Genomic DNA, 20,303 nt, shown 5'->3' with positions numbered 1-20,303 from the left:
CGATCTGCCTCTCAGTCCAGATACTACAGTGGTTCTTCATCAAGTCTACAATGTGCTTCTTGGCCTTCTTTCAAGAGCTAAGCTATATGTTGATGCTGCTGTTCACGGCACTACAAAACTTGTGCCCTACTTCAGTTTCATGACATACTGTTTGATCTCAAAAACTGAGAAACTCATGTTTTCTACTTACTTCATGGACTTATGGAACCTTTTCCAGCCTAAACTTTCTGAGCCGGCTATAGCCACCAACCACAATAAACAGGCTTTGCTGTCTTTTTGGTATAATGTGTGTGTCGACTGTCCGGAGAACGTACGCCTTATTGTGCAGAATCCCGTGGTGACGAAGAACATTGCCTTCAATTACATCCTCGCAGACCATGACGATCAGGATGTGGTGCTCTTTAACCGCGGGATGCTGCCTGCCTACTATGGCATCCTGCGCCTCTGCTGTGAGCAGTCCCCTGCGTTCACCAGGCAGTTGGCTTCTCACCAGAATATCCAGTGGGCCTTCAAGAATCTCACGCCACATGCCAGTCAGTACCCAGGAGTAAGTAGATCGATACTAAAAAATACCATTTCATTGTTAGTATTTCCTCTCTTACTGAATATCTCTTTTAATGAGGGATATTAAAAGACTTATTTAACATATCCAGCAGTGAAAGTATTAGATTTTGCTATCCTGGTGTAAGAAACTTACCATGTGTTTAGATCAGATCACTGTAGTTTGTGGGGGGACTGTTTTGGATTTTCTTCCTTGCTGTGTAGCAGTTGGAGAGTTTTTTCTTGGGAGCAGACACTGGTATTTCCACTGTTCTTCGCTATTTTTTACGCCAGTCTAGTTGTAAGAAACAAGGAAAACTCAAGAAAGTGTGTTATATTCTAACACACTAAGTTGGAGGAATTCCTAGTGAGTTTCTTCTTTGCTTTCAGTTTCTGGAATAGGGCCTGTTGTGTTCAAACAGAGCATGGCCAGGTGTTCACCTTGGGAACACTTGGGTACCTTTTGCAAAACTTCGGTACGCTGGGACTTGTTGCACTGTCTCCAACATTATGACACTTGCAGTAGAGAGTAGGTACTACTTAACATAGTCCATATGTAATGGTGAAAAAACAGGCTTACATACTTTGAAAGAGGCAAAATATGCATTTTTCTGTGATTACTCAGTGAATATTGCTTTGAGGTCCTTTATAGGTGTACAAGGACAGAAAGAATACAAAGATTTTTTTCGCTATGTAGAAGAGGAAGATGTATGGAATCTTCTGTGTTGAAATTCTGCCTAGTTCAGCTCACAGAGTACATTTCTACTCTGACAGTCCTGAGAGTGTTCCTGCTGCTTTCGTTGTTTGCATCTCCCCTCAGAATTCTCAGTTTGTCTCGCTTGGGACTTTAGTTACTCCACGGTCTTCAGTGTTTCCCATCCATATGGTGTTTCAGCGATTTTTAGCACAAGCAGGTTTCTGAATTCTGTTACTTAGGATATCACGTTATCATCAGAGAATGCATATGCCTGTGCACCATGTAGATGACCTCCTACGTTCCTGAAGTAAAGACAGGAAGTTTGATCACATGGATCAGGATTTCAAGTTCTTTTCTATATATGTGTGTGTGTGTGTGTGTGTGTGTGTGTGTGGGGGGGTGGGGAGGGGCAATGAGCTGTGCTGTTAGGAAGCATCAAAACATAAATTTTTAAGGTTCAGAAGGGTTATCTCAAATATCTGTGTCCTAATCCACACAGTAAATAGTAAAGGGTAAAAGCAAACTGCATTCAAGATAGATAAGACATATCCACCATTTCTACATCAGAATTTTAGTTTTTAAGAACCGTTTCATTTTCATTATTTAAGGTTTAAAATGTTGTCTGCTGATTTTATAACTTTGTTGTAATGCTTAAAAATATTCTCATCTAAATTTGCTTGCATATGTTTGTTCTGTGTTACTTAGTAGAAGTAATACACAATAAGTAATACAAATAAGATATAAACCATAGCATACTGAGAGAGATTACTCTAACCTGATATTTTTATATGTTTTAGGCAGTAGAAGAGCTGTTTAACCTCATGCAACTATTTGTAGCTCAGAGACCAGAAATGAGAGAGGAAGAGATAGAAGATATAAAGCAATTTAAGAAAACAACCATAAGCTGTTACCTGCGCTGCTTGGACGGACGGTCTTGTTGGACTACTTTAATAAGGTACGTTAGCAGTGAAGTTGTAGTGTAATAATCTAATGGTGTTTGAATAAGAACTATATTTTGCCAAATGTGAAGTACAATAAAAATTAGTGTTGCTGTTTTGATATTTTTTGAAAAAGTTTTGGGGATTCTTTTATTCAAAAGTAAGCAAACAGAAAGTTTCAATTGTAACTTCTTTCCCCAAATCCATTGTTAGTGAATATAATTTACTTTAGAATGTTTCATCAGCTGAATATTCCGAAACTAAGCAAATATTTTACAATAAAAAGATGTAAACCAAGTTGTATATTGTGAGGATTCAAAAAGAAACTCTATGACAAAATTCCATCGGTAGAGCCTTTGAAAAAAGCTAAAAACAAATGAATCAATGTTCTAATTCAGCATTTAAGCTGAAATTCCATTCTCAGCCTACCATGCTTAGTCTAGATTGGCAAAGCAGTAATTTCAGCTGCTGTTGTTGACGTGTGTTATTTTGGGGCAGAAATGTTTTTTAGGAATTGTGCCAGTGGGACAGAGTTTTATTATATTGTGTCTTCAAATACTTTTTCATTTCTAGTCTGTCTTAGTACATCTGAAACTTTGCTTAGGTATTTTCAGTACAACTGTAAATTGCTTGTGTACGTAGGTCAGGTGCTGGGGTTTTAAATGCAACTGTTGATGCATTGAAACGCTCTTGTGAAAAAAGGGGAAATGACCTGCGTGATTTGGAGGGATTGCATACAGTCACCTGTCATAGCACACAACCACATTTTCCCAAGTTCTCTGGAAAAACTGCTACATTGAGAGGAATGGTTCATTAGTTATGGATCGTTGTTTATTTTTGGTTCTGCTGTAAGCATAAGATGTTCTGACAGGAATGTGTTTATATGTTTAAAAGTCCAAACATATGCTTAACTGAATCTATTTAAATGTATCATTTGACAAGCATAAACTTCTGTCTTTTGAAGTACATTATTCTCCTCAGTTTTTAGCATTTTTGCAGACATTATTTGGGAAATATTTCTGTAAAGGTTGTTTATAAACTACTTTGGATGACATAAAGGAAGTTGACATCAGAGGGTTTTTTAAATTAAAAAATGGGGGGAAATGAAGAGAATAATTATGTTCTTTGAGGGTTTCTTTGTTCTTCTCTGATTATTTTAAAAAATATAGCACGAGCATAAGAATTTTAAGGATTTGTATGAATTATGAAAAGATTACATGTATTTTTCAGTGTTTTCAATGTCTGGATTTCTTTCCTAGTGCCTTCAGAATATTATTAGAATCTGATGAAGACAGACTTCTTGTTGTGTTTAACAGAGGATTGATTCTGATGACTGAGGTAAGTACTTTGTCATTTAATTATAAGAAACATCTTGCCTTCCTGTCAAGTCATCCCTTCCTTCCTGACGATGTGTTTGCTTTAAATTGTTTTAATATGGTATCATTTAAAATAAAGATAAAAAAATATGTTGATTAAGTATTGGCATACATGTAAAACCTTAAATTCTTAAGGATCATAGGAAGGACAAAAAGAGATTGACCAGACATTTTGCATGTCGAAACACTGACGCAGGAGGTTCAGTGAATAAATTTGAGGCAATACAAAATCGTAATACAGGATAAAGATAACAGGTTAGTTCATAACAGTGATTTGGTAGGATAACTGGAAAAGGATGTAGCTTAAATAGGAGAGATGATGAAGAAATAAAAGTCTGATGTCATCTCATATATCAAGGATAGATACGCTTGCTTTGACATTCATAACGGAGAGTAAATTAGGTCTACTGAAAAAGTTGCAACTAGCAACGGGATGTCATGAGTGGTAAGAAATCAGTCTTAGCTTTCTTCACTTAGATACATCCCCTGTCATCTTTAACGAGAGTTCTTTAGTAGTAAAAAGATCAGGAAAATGTTTGCCTGTTTCTAAGACAGAGGGTAAGTCACCAAGAGATTATGTTGAGAGGAGTGAGTTTATGCTTTTTTGGTGTCATTCTCTTTATTACAGATCAACTGTGAGTAAACGGCTGAGCACAGTCACACGTTATTACTAGTTAAGAAGTGTTAAGGCAACAGGTTAAAATACAGAAATAAAGGATACTCGGATGCAATTGTGATTAATATTTCTGAACACTTCTTGAGGCACTTCCAGGGCAATTCTCCCTATCTTTCCTACTCATTGTGCTTTTGTGTCCAAGAAGGAGTTGTCTAAGAACACATAAACTAGTTTTCTTTCCAATGAAACTAAACCTAAAGATGCATTTCTGGAGCACGTTTAGCATATTCCAGTTTTAAGTGGATATTTGGTCCATGAGACCAGACCAGAGTTAGTTCAAGGGAGGGGGGGCGAGAAAGAAATAACGCAGCCCTGAAATGGGTACAGTTTGGATGTCAAGCCCCTGCCCACCACCAATGGTTTCAGTCTACAGATCCACTTGTACTGTCTTGCAAAAAAGTAGGAAAGGCCTAAAAGACATTGCTGAAAAAGCTCTGAATTGTTAATAGCTGGGTTTTTTTAAGACAAGTGAGAACCAGAAAACCAAAAAAGGGTCCGTACAGTGTTTGTCTTTTTTTCTTTTGTCCTTCTTAAGATGGGTGTAAGCTCTTGGATTCTATTCAACGCTTCCATTATTGAATTGATGGAGAAGAACGTGTGTTTATTAAATATCCTGGCAATGCAAAATGCGGAAGGACGCTTGGTCCTTTTGAAACAAGAATAAAAAATCAAGATTGTCTGGATGTGTTGGAGAAAGTGTAAAAATAAGATGCAATTCATTCTTGGCATATGGAGAATGGTGTATTCGGGGAGGGATAATAAATTGGTAAAAATCCATGGTGCAAAACAAGTGGATAGGAGGCAGTTGGAGCTGGACAGTAAATGGGATATTGGAATAGATTGCTTCAGAAGGTGTCAGCCAGCACAACTGGAAGTCATCAGGAGGACTTTGAGCACACATCTGTCAAGGATATAAAGATACTTAGTCTGCTGTAAGGCACGTGGGTGGACTAGATGATGCTTTGAGGTTCATTCCAACCCCGTTTTTATATGATTTATGCAAAAAACTCTCTTAGCTTTTTTTATGTCACCAGTTTGCGTTTTCTGGGACAAAGTGTGATAGAAAAAAATGGAATTACAAAATCAGTTAGAAAAATAAAAATTAAGACACTGCAATGCTGTTGGAAGATCAATTTTTCATGAGTTTGTTATAAGTGTAAGGCTCTGATTAACTCTAGTTAGCTAGCTTACATTCAGCAGTGAAAAATATTGCATCAAGGAGTTGTCACTTCCAGAAAAGTTTTCCACTTAGCAGGGTTAGCCATGTCTTCACAATAATATAAAAATGGCATATTAAGCTTTTGCATTACAGGGAATGAGATTACTGTTTCTTTGTCTTTTAAATATCCAAGTAGATTAAATATCTTTTCTTACATCTTGTGCCAGAATTTTGCAGTTCAAAAATTAGTTGCTTTTCCTTCCCAATATTTCGATAAATCACAGCTGCCTAGAAGGCATTTTAGTTATAAAAGGAGAAGTAATTCACTTGGTGTATAATCGTATAGCATATGTCCTTAAGCAGCATTTTGAAAAATGACTAGTGTCTATATTAATCTTACATTTTTTCCCAAAATTCACATGCCGATGTCTGTCCTTATGCATCTCTAATATCACTTTGCATGTTGGCACAGAAAGATTGGGATTACAGATATATAGAAAAAATGCCATGTCTCAAATTACGCTTTGCTTTAGTGACTTTTCGATAAAAGTTACGTGTGAAAACTTTGTAATTATATTGAGCCACTAATAGAAAGCTTTTACCTTGAAAACAAATTAAGGCTGTTTTAAGTGTCTGTGTCTATAAGCTGTATTGGATGTGCTCACAAGAATGGTCATTTCTTGAGTTGAGATGGGTGGTAGTGACTTGTAGAGGGGGCTATTGTTATAATAAACTTTACAAATTCAGTTTCGCTCGGGTATGCACTTGAGAAAAATTTAGAATTACTCTGGCTTTTGGGTTAGGTGCAAAGAACAAAAATCAGCCTTAAGATTCACTTTTAAGTGTTAAGACCAAAAGCAGGTTTTGGTTTAACCCGCCATACAAGACTACTGGTTGTTCATAGTTACCAGAACTAGATGTCTGGGTCAACAATTGTATTTGATTGTTACAGAAGATACCTGGTGGTTCGTTTGTTCTCTCTCTCTTCCCTTCTGTCTTTCAGTCCCTTTCCCTTTCCCTGGGCCTTTCTTCCCCATGCCCTTTTTTTGATGTATCTTTTTTGAGCATAAAATAAATGTAAAAGCGGTATCTGTAGGATAGACAGAAATGCTAAACAAGTGTGTTAATTTGGCACCATAAAGTTTTGGCTTTTTTTTTCTTTGTAGTCCTTTAACACATTGCACATGATGTACCACGAGGCCACAGCTTGCCATGTGACTGGAGACCTGGTAGAACTTCTGTCTATTTTCCTTTCGGTTCTTAAGTCAACACGTCCGTATCTTCAAAGAAAAGGTTTGCTTGGAACTCTTCGAAGGATCGTGCCTGTTGTCTGTGAATTAATTTTCATGACCCAAAACCTAGTAGTTTATCTTGATTATTATCTGTTTTTAAAAACTTCCCATACAGTAGGAGATACCATTATTAACTTATTAAATTGTTACTTATTAAATTATTTATGGACATAATACAAAACTGGATTAAGTGAATTTAATAGCAGTAGACCAGTGAGTTCGAGATAGATTAAAATCGTGCTAGAGGAAAAAGAGATTCTTCAGCAGTAAAATTCTATGCTTTATTTAATGAGCTTTTGAGACATTAACCTAACAGATTTCTATGGTTTTTACGTTTGCAGATGTGAAGCAAGCTCTCATTCAGTGGCAGGAGCGAATTGAATTTGCCCATAAGCTCTTGACTCTGCTAAATTCCTATAGTCCTCCAGAACTTAGAAACGCTTGTATTGGTAAGTCACAGTAGTGTAACTGCAGTCAGGAAGGACCTGGGCTGCATAGTTCCCTGCTTTGAAATTTAAATTCCATTTTTGCAAGTGCATATGCTTCCTAGGTACTCTGTAGATTGGGGTTTACATTAACATTGTCAATACATCAGTATTGCCACTGTTCCTATTCTAAGTAATCCTGCTTTTGTCGGGTTAAAATTAATACTCCTTCCCCAGACATGCAGACTGCGTGCACAAAAAATCAGCATTCGCTCTGAGAAACCAGCTTGCTACCTGATAAGGGGCGTGTGCAAGGAATAACTCCTAAATTCAGACATCAGTGAGTTTAGAATCAAATCCCAAATCTTAGATTAAAATTCAAATACTAACTAACGCTCCACTCAGAAGGATGCATGGTGACCTAGTTAGTCTGAGTAACGGCTTTTAGTGTTTGTTTTTGTGATCCATTACTGTAAGGTATAATAATGAAGGTAAAGCTTAAGTAGCTTGGAGAATTGGATGGATTCAATTTGCTTTTATATTTGTAGGTGTAGACATTATACATAGTGTCTCTCTTGCATTAGAAGACCAATTTCAAAAAGTGTTTCTAGTTTAGTTTTTTTAAATATTATTTAATGGACATAATCCGCATTTTTTATGCATGCTGATGAGGGCCTGAAACTGTGTCCGAATTGCCATTTTTGGTGTGATTTGTATGCATTTTCCCCATATTTTGAGTGCCTTTCTGAGTGTCCTCCTGACTGCTGCTGGTTGACATTTTCCAGGCATCAAAGCTGATACGTTTAAGAAGAAGGAAAGAGGGTAATTTCACTGAGCTTCTACTTTCTGCAAGCTGGCACCCCTCTCACTGGTGGTTTTCTCCCAGTGGCAGTGGTGAAGGGAATTGTGACTGATTCAGGGGTGTTCACTTTACGCACTTTACGCACTATTCACAGTAGAGCCCACCTCTGTGGTGCACACTAAGTGCAGCAAAAGTGGTATGAAAGAGAGTTTGAAAATGCATGAGCCTGAAGTTAAACTGTTTGCTGTTAAGAAATAACAATATGTAATAGCAAAACCAACTTTTTGTTTGTAGATGTCCTCAAGGAGCTTGTACTTTTAAGTCCTCATGATTTCCTACATACTCTGGTTCCATTTCTACAGCACAATCATTGTACATACCACCACAGTAATATCCCAAGTAGGTATTTCAGTGATCGTATTTTGAAGTTCTCTTACGCTATTATTACTCTATCGTGTTCCTTGCTGATACCAAATATTGACCTTTTTAATATATCCCTATTTTATCCGAACTTATACTACAGTGTCTCTTGGACCTTATTTTCCATGTCGTGAAAATTTGAAATTAATAGGGGGGAAAAGCAATATTCGTCCTCCACGTCCTGAACTTAATATGTGCCTCTTGCCTACAATGGTGGAAGCCAGCAAGGTACGTAAATGTATGGTCTTATAAATCACTATTTCTCTATGGCTTTCCCTTTGTATAAACATATTATAAGAATCCAGTAGCATAATGCATCTACGTTTTTCTTTGTAAACAAAGCATAATTCTTCTTCAAGATGTGTTGTCCTCATATACTCCATTCTAGATGTGCACTCCAGAAGCACCATTTCCCTGCCCTTGGTGATACGCAGCTTCATACTCCAGGCGTGATAAGAGTTTGATCCTTGTATTCAGGAAAAAAACAGAGCACACGTTTTGATAATCTTCCAATCTGTTTGTGGCATTTATAAAGGAAATTCAGGAACTGCCCAGGGATTGTCCAGATGGGTTTCAAAGTATGTTAAGATTTATTACCAGAAAGCTGAGTAGATCCTCCAGGTTTTGTTAGAGTCCATTCCACCGGGACTGAGGCATAATCTACTATTTGTTTGGGTAAAATACCTGAAATATCGTATAGGGCTTTAAGTCTTACTTTCCGTTTCCCTTCTGTGGGCTTCCTGATGGGATGCCGGCCTCGGTGGGGCTACTTCCTAGTCACTTGCCGCGTCCCATTATTACAGTTGCAGCAGCGGTGGGATTCAGCTCACGTAACTTTGCTTATCTAAAATGTCAGTGTCCAGCTCTTTCTGTGGTTAATGGCGATGAATGGTTACCCTCGGAAGGAGAGAAGTAGTTGCCCTCCTTCCTGTCCTAGACACCTGAGTCCAGATGAGGTGGCTTCTCCTCTGGAGGAGTCTCTCTCTCTCTCTCTCTCTCTTTCTCTCTCTCCACTGACTGCAGGAATACCGAAATGACTAGATTTTAGATAGCTAAAGTCAGGTAAGGTGAATCCCACCCTAAAAGGAATATGTATGGACAATCATTTGAAGAAGGAAAACTGGTTACTTGCTGTACAGTAACTGTGGTTCTTCAAGATGCTTTGTCCACACAGATTCTGTGGTCCTCCTCCTGTGCTAACTCCGAGTCCTGTCATAGGGGATTCTTATCGGTGAAGGAATTGAGTGGTGGTTGAAGCCGCCATACCCCTTATGCCCTCAGGTACAGTGGTCGCAAGGACACACTGGGTGCAGGCACAGCCCCAGTGGACACTGCTATTCAGAAAGAATCCAATCTCCTGCACATGAGGCCTATGTGCACGTAGATGGGAATCTGTGTGGGCAACACATTTCGAAGAAGCACGGTTACTGTAGGGTAAGTAACCCTTCTTTTTTAAAGCTTTCAAAATGATGCTTTGTATATTTGTGCACCGTCAAATTTACACTATAACCAAAGGGTGTTTTTAAAAAAATGTGTAGAACCAGAAATGTTCTGTAGTGGTTTTTTCCATCATGTATACAGAGGTAATGGATGTGACAGTAAATAATGTAAATATTTGAACTTAAAAAGTCGTCATATTACATGACGCGGTATTTCACACTTTGTAATGAATTCATAAATATTAGGAACTAGGAGATTTTTAAGCCTCTAAAACCACATCCACAATTACATTTCCCTGTGGTTTTGCATGCTTACTTTTCATTCGTTTGTTAAGACAAGATTGCGTGCGTTTGCTTGAGTTCTTGAGATTCCGTTTTGGCTAGCTGGTCTACAGAAGCTGACGCCATTTTATGTGTATACATCCAAAAGATATTAAAATACTGGCACACAAATCCCTTGGCATATATTTATCATTTGGTTTGAGACACTGCTGAAAATACTGCTTTGAAAGCTTGTGAAGCTCAGTCTTGCAAAAATTCTGGCTTCTACAGATCGTAACTGACAAATTATGATTTTAAAAGCAGTAGTGCATATATATCTATATATATGTATGTATATATGTATCTATATATGATTTAAAATTACCGCGTTCTTTTCTTGTCATCTCCAAGACGTGGTATTCACGCAGCTTTGCATCTTCTCAGTCTGTTGATTCAGAGTCCTGCAATAAAACAAGTTTCTACTGGTGAGGGAATGGCATTTGCCACCCCTCCTCCCATCTCACTGATGGTCTTGCCACAGGCCGGGTGAGGAGACGCAGCTGCCCTGGGTTGGACCTGGAAGTTCCCATTGTGTTTTCCTGTAGTACTCGATGAAACGCTTTTGGGCGAGCAGTGCAGGAACAGTAAGCTGGATGCTTAGGAAATCTGGTTGCTGTCCACTTGCTTGTGTAGTTTAAATGAAGCTCTCTTAAATCTTCAGGGCAAAGATGATGTTTACGATCGTATGCTGCTAGACTACTTCTTTTCTTATCATCAGTTCATCCATCTACTATGCCGAGTTGCAATCAACTGTGAAAAATTTACTGAAACTTTAGTTAAAATGAGTAAGTATGAAGGTTAAACAGCCTAAGGATATTTTTCTGTGATACCTGCGAGTGCTTCTACACAAAGTTTCACATTCAAAATCTTTAAGAAAAAGCAGAGCTTGTGAAAGTTGCTGCATTAATCGTTCGGGATATTATTTGTATCCACAAAACTGCATGATGTGTAGAATGTAGTGCAGTCATACCTACATGACTGTCGTGCTTCAGGCCTCTCCAGTGAGAGTTCAGTCTCCTTGTGCGTTTAGAGTTTAATACAGGACTCGCTGAAGCTGCTGTTGTTTGGCAGTTTAAATGGCTTTGGGTCAGCTCCTGAATCCTCAGCATCTCTGCCCGTGGCATGAACTGGCAATCTGCCCAGGAGTGTGCCTGACCATCTAGACAGCCACTGCTGGCATTGGTCCTGTTATTACCAACCCAGGTTTATTTTACTCCATAGTTTGGGGAACCATCACAACATTTAATTACGTTTATAACCATTCAGTCATGTAGTTGGTACCCGATAGATGTTTCGGCTCTGCCAGTAGATCCCACCAGTATTTGGGTTTCTTCCTGTCACAATGTAAACCTATTTTTTTGGTGTATGAACAAGGTGTTCCCGGCTTTATCTTTCTGACTACTCCCGCCATTCTGCCGGAGAGCATCCCGCCTTGAACTACCCCATTAAGTCCACGTGCTTCTCCAAAGGCACATTGTGGAGTTAGTTTTTAAATTTTGTCTTCCACCATGGACCCCAGGATAAGCTGAGCTCCCCAGGGGCTAGGTGCAGAGGCACAAACCTCAGTGTCACACATAGTTATTAACATGGGCACACAGACTGGGAGCCGCCTCACCTCTGTTGGCTGAAAATTAGACATATAGCCAGATTTTCCTCGGTAGTCAGTGGAGACACATAGATTCCTTCCAAGAGAAATACATCTTCTGCTTCTTAAATATCTTAAGCAGATTGAACCACCTTCTGAAAAGACCCACTTGTTTTCTTGTTTTCTCTGCCCGTAGAAGCTGGCTAGCTAGCTAGCATTAAATACCACTTCCAGACAAATAAATCTACAGCAAATTAATTTTATCGAAAGAGCGATGATAGTAGAATGTTCTTTTGATCCCCTGAATCACCCATGTGCTTGCTGCTTGTCAGGCTCTTCTGATTGTTACTCCAGCATCATTAACAGTTACTATAGGTTGTGTTAGTATAAAGCCTGCCGGGAATGTGTATCCTTTGCTCTTGTTCAGTGTGTCCCTTAACTCTTTCATGGTCAACGGGTAACAACGGATGCTTGCGTTGATAGTGAAGATTACCCTTTGAAAATTATATGCTGTTTAAAAAAAAAAAAGATACTTAACACCTTTAAGTGCTGAAGCTGACCAGTTGAAAATGTAAGAGAGTAATAAAATAACCTACTTACAAACCCAGAACTAGAGACAGCTCTTTAGTTTTTTCACATTTCACAGAAATGCTGAAGGGATACATGTATTTATTAAATGTAGTGTAAAAACTTCACAGATGACGGGTCTTTCTGATTTTAAAAAATACTTAGAATGTGGTCTTATAAAATGATATGGCACCTTGGTACTACTTCTATCAGGAAGCGAGTATCTCCAACAAAATTCTCACACAATAACTTACTTTCTCATAAAATTTCAGGTGTCCTAGTTGCATATGAAGGTTTACCACTTCATCTCGCGTTATTCCCCAAACTTTGGACTGAGCTTTGTCAGACTCAGGTAAGTCAGTGGATTTGAGAACTAACAGAATGGAAATGCAGGCAAAATACAATGAATGTGCAACGGATATTAACCTGTAAATTTTAACTAGCGATTATTGTTTAATCATTCAAAATACTGTATTTTGAATAGAAAATACCTCTGCTTGTGTTGCCCGTTATCTGATAAAACCTGCTAAATTAAGTGTAAAAATCTGGCCGATTGTATTTGAGCCCAGTACGCCCTAGGTCCTGCACAGCACGTAGTATTGGCAGGGTGGCAGTCTGTGCGGTGTCCAGAAAATTACTTCATCCTGCCTCTGTGAATTTCCAGCTTTTTCTGTATGCTGGAATGATGAAATAAAAATTGGGAGATCTCCAAGTCCTGGTATTGTTGTGTGCCCATTGCAAGGAGGGGCCTTTGCACCTCTGCAACAGGAGCCTGTAGTTGGCTCACAGACATCAGCCCTTCAGATCCATACCGATGGTGATAAACTGCATTCCTATGGAATAAACTTCATAAAAAGAAAATGTGAAACTATAATTGACAATAATTAATTTGTACAATTTACTGATACCTGATAGAGCTGATGTATTTTTATCAGTAAGAATGGTCCAGTATGAATTACGAACATCAGTGGGCCTGGTAAGTGATGACTTTGCAGTGTTCTCTCTCTCTCTCTTCACCAGTCCGCAATGTCAAAGAACTGCGTAAAGCTCCTCTGTGAAGATCCAGTTTTTGCAGAATATATAAAATGTATTCTGATGGATGAAAGGACCTTTCTTAACAACAACATTGTGTACACCTTTTTGACCCATTTTCTTCTGAAGGTATGCGGTCTTTTAGTGGTAATGTCTATTTCAAGAAATGCGGTCATACATGTTCTTTCAGTTTAGGATACTGTTTTCACAGTTCCATTTTTTTGTGGTTTAAAAAAACCCAAATGTTCTTTTCACAGGTCCAAGGGCAGGTGTTTTCTGAAGCAAACTGTGCCAACTTAATCAATACTCTAATTTCAAATCTAATAAATCAGTATCAAAGCCTAGAATCTGACTTCAGCAACCAGAGAGTTGAAGTGTCCAAAGCAAGCTCTACTTTAAACGGGGTGAGTCTTTTCTAAGCTGTTCAAATATCGGCATCATTTAGGAGGCAACTTATTTTCTATGGATACTCTTCAATGCCGTGTGCCAGGTTCTAATTGAAGAGGTGGGCATCGTTAGCTCTACTTTGCCCAGAAGTTGGACTCCTGGTGGGAGCAGGGGAGGCTACCTTAACTGTCTGGCTGGAGATGTTAGCCCCTACCAATAAGATAGATGTAAATTTACAGAGCAGCAGTCTGAGCTGTCTGAAATTCTCCGTTCCATCTCAGTGTGCCCCGCACTCATACTTGGGTCTCCCAAGCCGGTGGTGGGGTCCCTAAGAGTGGGAGGAGGGCAGTGGATTGTGGCAAACAATTAGTGCAAAGCGCGGTGGAGTTAATCCTCGAAACATTCTAACCCAGCAAAAGATTTCGCCTTACGGTGAGCAGCACAGTACTGTCCTCTGCTTAGGACAGATCTCCGTTAAGGTCAGTGTATTAGCAGTGAGTGGGAAATTTCAGTAGCATAAGTATATTTAGAATTTGATCTTTTGGATGTTCAGAACGTGTTGAAGCCTCTGCTTATTGCGCAGATCTCTCTGTGTAGGGTTAATCAAATACGAGTTTGAAATAAGGCCAGTTAAGTTTGTTTACTTCTGTTTTTTCAGGACCTCCGAGCACTTGCCTTGCTGCTTTCAGTGCACACTCCCAAACAGCTCAATTCAGCCCTGATCCCAACTTTACAAGAGCTTTTAAACAAATGTAGAGCTTGTCAACAACAGAGGAACTCATTACAAGAGCAAGAAGCCAAAGAAAGAAAAACTAAAGGTTTGCCTTCTCTAATGGTGTCACTCTAACAATTCTAAGGTTTTACAAAATTAACGTGAGGCATTGTTTCCTTAGCACTGCAGGGTGGGCCGTTTCTTGGCTCCAATCCCCAACACTACCCAAGAAACAGTATTTTATTACGGAGCTAACGTTCTGGGCAATTACATGACTTTTCTGTAAAGAAAAAAGTATTTATTAAAGCACTGTGGTTAATATGGAAAAGGATAAAAATGTGAAAAGCGAGGCCTATTAATTGGACGTATGGCATGAAAACAATGCATTTTCATTTTCCCTAAGCGAGTTTTCCTTTTTCTTACAGATGATGAAGGAGCTACCCCTGTAAAGAGAAGACGGGTCAGCAGCGATGAGGAGCACACTGTAGACAGCTGTATCAGTGATATAAAAACTGAACCCCGGGAGGCGTTGACTCCGACAAGCACTTCAGATAACGAGACACGGGACTCTTCCATCATCGATCCAGGCACTGAGCAAGACCCTCCCTCCCCTGAAAACAGTTCTGTCAAAGAGTACAGAATGGAAGTTCCATCTTCATTTTCAGAAGACATAATGTTAGCGACGCGGTCACAGCACATGGAAGAGCAGTCAGAAAACGGTAAATTTGAAGAATGCAAAGAATTTAAAGACCTGCAGACTTCCAAGGATTCCATTGGAGCCGAGGAGGACTCGGAGTTTCCTTCCACCTCGATTTCAGCAGTTTTATCTGACCTCGCAGATTTGAGGAGCTGCGATGGCCAAGCCTTACCATCCCAGGACCCTGAAAGTAGTTTATCCATCAGTTGTGGCCATTCCAGAGGACTCTTTAGTCATATGCAGCAGCATGACATTTTAGACATCTTGTGTAGGACCATTGAGTCTACGATTCACGTGGTCACAAGGATATCTGGAAAAGGAAACCAAGCTGCTTCTTGACATTAGATGGAGCATTCTGCTTTTAAGTCGTTTTTTTTTTTTCTTCCCCCCAAAATGCTGTTTGTATAAGTTTTGCTTATTTCTGTTTTGTGCTTCAGTTTGTCCAGTGCTCTCTGCTTGAATGGCAAGATAGATTTATATGCTTAATTCTTGGTCAGGCAGAACTCCAGATTTTATTTTTTTCTTCTTTTGCATCTACCGTACACTTTCTTAAAGGGCAATCAGATAATGGCTATGTTTTATGTAATTAAGAGTTCACTGTAGTGGCTTTCATTTAATATGGCTGTCTGGGAGAACAGGGCCTCCTTGCCCTGTATGATGTAATTTAAACTTATGGCATTTTTACTGTGTATAATATGGTGTCCTCTGTGCCAGTTTTGTACCTTATAATAGAGGCAGATTGCCTCAGATCGCTGTGGTTCTTATTATCAAAATTAAGTTTACTTGTATACTAAACAACCACAAGAAATTTGATTCTGTAAAGAATCCTCTTTAGCTGTGGCCTGGCAGTATATATATGGTGCTTTATTTAACAGAATACCTGTGGAGGAAATAAAGCACACTTGATGTAAAATTAATTGTTTTATTTTTATTGACATGATCAATTGCTATTCTGTGCACTTCATTAAACTGATTGTGATGACTTTTCATTTGTTTATAATATGTTGCTTCAGTCTTTGGATTTCTCATCAAAGACAACTTCAAAAATGGAACAGGTGCAGAGAGAGATGATGATCAAATGTATGTAATTGATGTAAATCTTGCTCTTTTTCTGGTTTACTTTGCATGAATGTTCACTCACACAGCTGAGAGGGATTGGTGGTTATTAATTTTTTCCCCAGTGCATTAGAACATGAAGCAGTGGTGTCAGAAGCCAGCGGAACTCCTCATTCCTGCAATTTTAACCTGCGTTCAGTCGCATTTTTCTCCTGCACCACCTGCAAACTGGCTTCCCTTCTTCCCTCTGCCCCTGCTCCCCTGGGGCCCACTCATCTGGCCGCTTTCTTGACAGCTTCTCCACCCCCAGAACTGCTGCAATGACTATCACCTTTCCCTGTCACATTTCCTCCTGTTATTTCTAAGCAATATCCATTTTCTATGTGATTTTTTCAGACTGTCAGTGATAGTGGTTTTAAGTATCTGATTAAACTCCGTTTTCAGCTTCATTTTCCAGTTGCTTAGCTCATTTGTTTTTCTGTTGTCTACATAACACATCTATCTCGGCCTTTCTTGTTCTAAAATCCTTCATTCTGTCTAGCATTTAATGTCATTTGGCATCATTTGCTTCTCCACAATTCCATTATGTGATGCTTTTGTGACTCCTCTTACTCTCTTTGAAATCTACTCTCATTTTTTTAACCTTCTGTAATTAATCATTTCTCTCTTTAAAGTTTAGACTTTACATTCCCCTTTATTAGCGCTTTTATTCCTGCATTTACAGACACTATATTGATGCTGGTGAGTGCTTAAGTTGGTCTCCTCATTATTCAGACATGAAGTAATTATGTTTTCACTCTCTTTAGGAATCATTTTATTACCCTTTCTGATCACCTTCTCCAGAGGTTGTAATTTCAGAGAAATCATCAACAGCTTCTAGTCAAAACTTCTATGTAATGAATACCAGAATTCATCTATGAAGTCTTCTACCAAGCCTGCTGGTTGGCGGTTAGGTTAAGATGCCTTAAGGAAGGTACTCCCCTATTGATCTTCAAGAGGTGAAGCAGCCGTTATCACCCTTCGGTGAGTAGCCTCAGTTAATTAATTACTCTTATTTAAAATGTGCATCCGATTTTTGGGACGTTGTCTAACTTCACCTTTCAGCTGTTGCACTTTGTTGGCTTTAGCTTCTCTTACAGGATGAGATCACTCTAATTCCATTACTAAAGAGTATGATTGTCTTTTGTGATGTCTTTTTCCTCACTATTTTGAAACCCGTCTTTGAAGCGTATACCAAGTATAAACAGTATTTAATGATGATTTCATAAATGATACACTCTTCGTCCTCTTCTCTTTTCCCAGATGAACATCAGCCTGTCTGTGTTCAGCTGGTCACTGACTATTGACAAAGTTACTTTTAGGATGTCTTCTCCTACAGACTTGTATATGTGATTTGTAAATGCTATTAGTAGTTATTTTGTATTTTATTGTCAATTATTTTGTCACAAATATCTATCTGGACATTTAGAATCCCCCTACGAGTCCATTTATTTGATAACTTCTTTGTTAATGGAAAACGGTTAACTATTTCAGATTACGTTCAAGTGATGCGATATGCTGGGGTGTAGTGGCTCTGGAAGCACAAAGTACCTTTACATAGCAAGACAGGCGTAGTACATGGGAGCTGTCTCAGGTCAGCGGTTCCCTCTGCAACAAGCTACATCAAATTTGCCAAGGTATTATAAACCATGTTGGTTTGCTTTAATTAAATGATTATCCCGTAGTTCTAAACTGACTGACTTTTCTATTATTTTGCTCAAAAGTTGTGTCAAGATCACCAGAAGTATCATTACTCTTACTGCTCTTCTGTTACATTACCTTCCAATTTCCCCCTTGAGTATTCCTGCAATTTTTGCTCAAATTTTTTTTTTTTTTTACCAGTATTCAGTTTTTTTGAACAAAAGCACTACATCACAAACAAAACTGTCTTTTCCCATTTCTGCTTTGTCTCTTCTTTCATGCTCCTCGCCCTCCCTGGAACGTCTTCTGTGCTCATTAGTCTCTTTTTAGAACACATGAATTCCAGTAAATTTGAGCATACTTCACGTACACTCTCTACATGTGTCTCCACTCCTGCTGTTTCATATTGAGGGATTTTTAAGATAGGGAACTCTTCACAAAGACTTTTTTAGAAAACAAACTACACTTATGATACTGTCCCTTCATTATCTGTGATACTGTATGATTTATGTATGATACCATCACATTGTTATCATCATACTGTTACTAAATGGTATGTGATTCCTAACCCTGCTCCACCCAGCTCAAGGGCTGAGGATAACAAGTAGTTTAGTTTAACATTCTTTGGTTTTATTGAACTCTTGGAGCATCTATGAGGAATACGAGACATTTTAGCGCTCAAGAATAAATAGTTTTGCCTCTCTGAGCTGCTGATTGCCCCTTTCGTGCTATGGCTGGCTGATGGTGCCAGAAATCCTCCTGAAGGTGACCTGCTTAAAGTGAAATGAACTTCTCTTTGATTTTTCTGAATTCCAAAGTAACTGTGTGCAGAAATTGAACTTTCAGGTCAGCAGTATACTATTGTCAGCCAAGTTCCAGCACATAGCACATAGAGTGAAGATGGGAAGAGTGCAGGGATGTCAATGAAGCAAGAATGAAAATTGTCCTTTTTTTTTTGCCTGCAAGGACAGTCAATCGGAGCTGTCTGTTGGCGTGCAAGCTGACTGCCCACTTCTTACGCTCGGCTGGCCTACAAGCAGGATGAAAAGGTATGTACTTCATGTTTTTAACTCAAGAAAGCTTGTACACGTTACCAAACTTACACCTGTTGGGGCACGAAGGAACAAGAACACTAAAGACAACGTGTCATCTGCAGTTTACTACCCTTTCCGTAAAGAGGAAAGGAGGGCTGGCTGAGCCTGTTCCTCCTTGCACAGTCTTGGACCTCCCAGCAGCAGTTGCGGAGTTTTCGGGGGGTTTTGGCTGTCCCACAACTGGAAGTGAGTGGTGCAACACTGCAAACACAAGTAAGTCACTCCTTTTTTTTTTTTTAACGCTGATGATTGGTAATTGGTCCAGTTTGATTGCTAGTGGATGGAGACAAGAAAATTCAGACTAGTAAAACATACAAATAGTGGGCACTTGTGACCTGAAGATGGAAAGGTTTTTAGTTAGGAGGGAAAACTGGTGATGTGTACTTCCCAGAGAAGTGCTAGGGCTGTAGGATACACTGTTGAAGAAACTTGTAATTGGACGTAACAGCCTACTCTCAGATACTACACTGTCACAAAGTCTCTTAGGTCATCTACACACAAAACCGCTCAGCCTGATCTCTATCTTAAACCTAGATAGTCTATTTTTATTTAAAGATTGCGCCCTTTGTCAACCAATACTCTGAATCATTTTTGTATTCAAAATATTAGGCTCTTTGTCCTTGAATATTTATCAAAAAAGATAACAACTAAATTTGGAGCATTCAGAAAAAGAAAAATGCTAAAACATGCCATTTTGTCAAGAGGCTGTTCTCCGGCCTCTATCTGGACCCCTAAAATAACCAGCCTGTGCATCTATCCTGTCACTGTGAGGCGGTTGTTCTTGTAACCACAACGAGCCTCACCCAGGTTCAAAGGGGATAACTGACTGCCAACTTCCCAGGGAAAGCCTCGCCTGTAGAAAAGAGCAGCACATCTTTATCTTCCGGAGGATGTACGCTCATGTGTGGTAAGGTTGCTATATGCTGGTGTCCTGTAAAAATAAAACACAGGGACTTAACTTCTATACAGGCTCATTTAGTTTGGCAGTATCAGTTAATGGAGAAAATAAACAGCATGTAAAATCCCATTTTATTGAGCTGACCATGTTTTCCAAAGGCAGCTTGCCCTTTTTTGGTCAATTTGTTTCAAATTGCACACTTAATTCATACACTTTATAGAAAGCATTTGAGAATTAAATTATCCTTGCAAACCTCAGTGTGGTTTAATTAAGAGTAACAATTCTTTACTTTCAGTATCCCAACTGCTCTCCTGTCAAATTTCTCTAACAAACAGTCGCTCGTTAATTTGAGCTACAGAATTGCAGAGGGCCATAGATGATTTAAGTGCAACATTTACAGAATTGCAAAAGGAAAGCATTAGTACTGTTTGTTTCTTCCAAAATAAATTTCACACTGAGGTCAAGTAAGGGGAGTCCACTGCATGCAGACTTAACAGTGGTAACTGTCAT

General features: G+C 39.0%; 1 protein-coding gene across 1 annotated transcript in view; it reads left to right on the top strand.

Annotated features, from left to right (window-relative positions):
• The window catches only part of USP34 (ubiquitin specific peptidase 34), a 122,010-nt gene extending 105,956 nt beyond the window's left edge, over positions 1 to 16,054 (top strand). Inside the window, 13 exon segments of the mRNA XM_009886078.1 lie at positions 5 to 547; positions 2,035 to 2,192; positions 3,435 to 3,513; positions 6,553 to 6,679; positions 7,020 to 7,127; positions 8,200 to 8,304; positions 8,429 to 8,553; positions 10,747 to 10,870; positions 12,510 to 12,589; positions 13,258 to 13,398; positions 13,527 to 13,673; positions 14,315 to 14,474; positions 14,794 to 16,054. Of these exon segments, the coding sequence (XP_009884380.1) occupies positions 5 to 547; positions 2,035 to 2,192; positions 3,435 to 3,513; positions 6,553 to 6,679; positions 7,020 to 7,127; positions 8,200 to 8,304; positions 8,429 to 8,553; positions 10,747 to 10,870; positions 12,510 to 12,589; positions 13,258 to 13,398; positions 13,527 to 13,673; positions 14,315 to 14,474; positions 14,794 to 15,404 (2,508 nt within the window). The 3' untranslated portion in view covers positions 15,405 to 16,054.
• Positions 16,055 to 20,303: the final 4,249 nt, after the last annotated feature.

The sequence above is a fragment of the Charadrius vociferus genome, unplaced genomic scaffold, assembly GCF_000708025.1.
Source record: "Charadrius vociferus isolate BGI_N301 unplaced genomic scaffold, ASM70802v2 scaffold455, whole genome shotgun sequence".
In the NCBI taxonomy this organism is placed as follows: Eukaryota; Metazoa; Chordata; class Aves; order Charadriiformes; family Charadriidae; genus Charadrius; species Charadrius vociferus.
The sequence above is the reverse complement of the archived record's forward strand: the minus strand, read 5'-3'. Positions and strand labels throughout refer to the sequence as shown.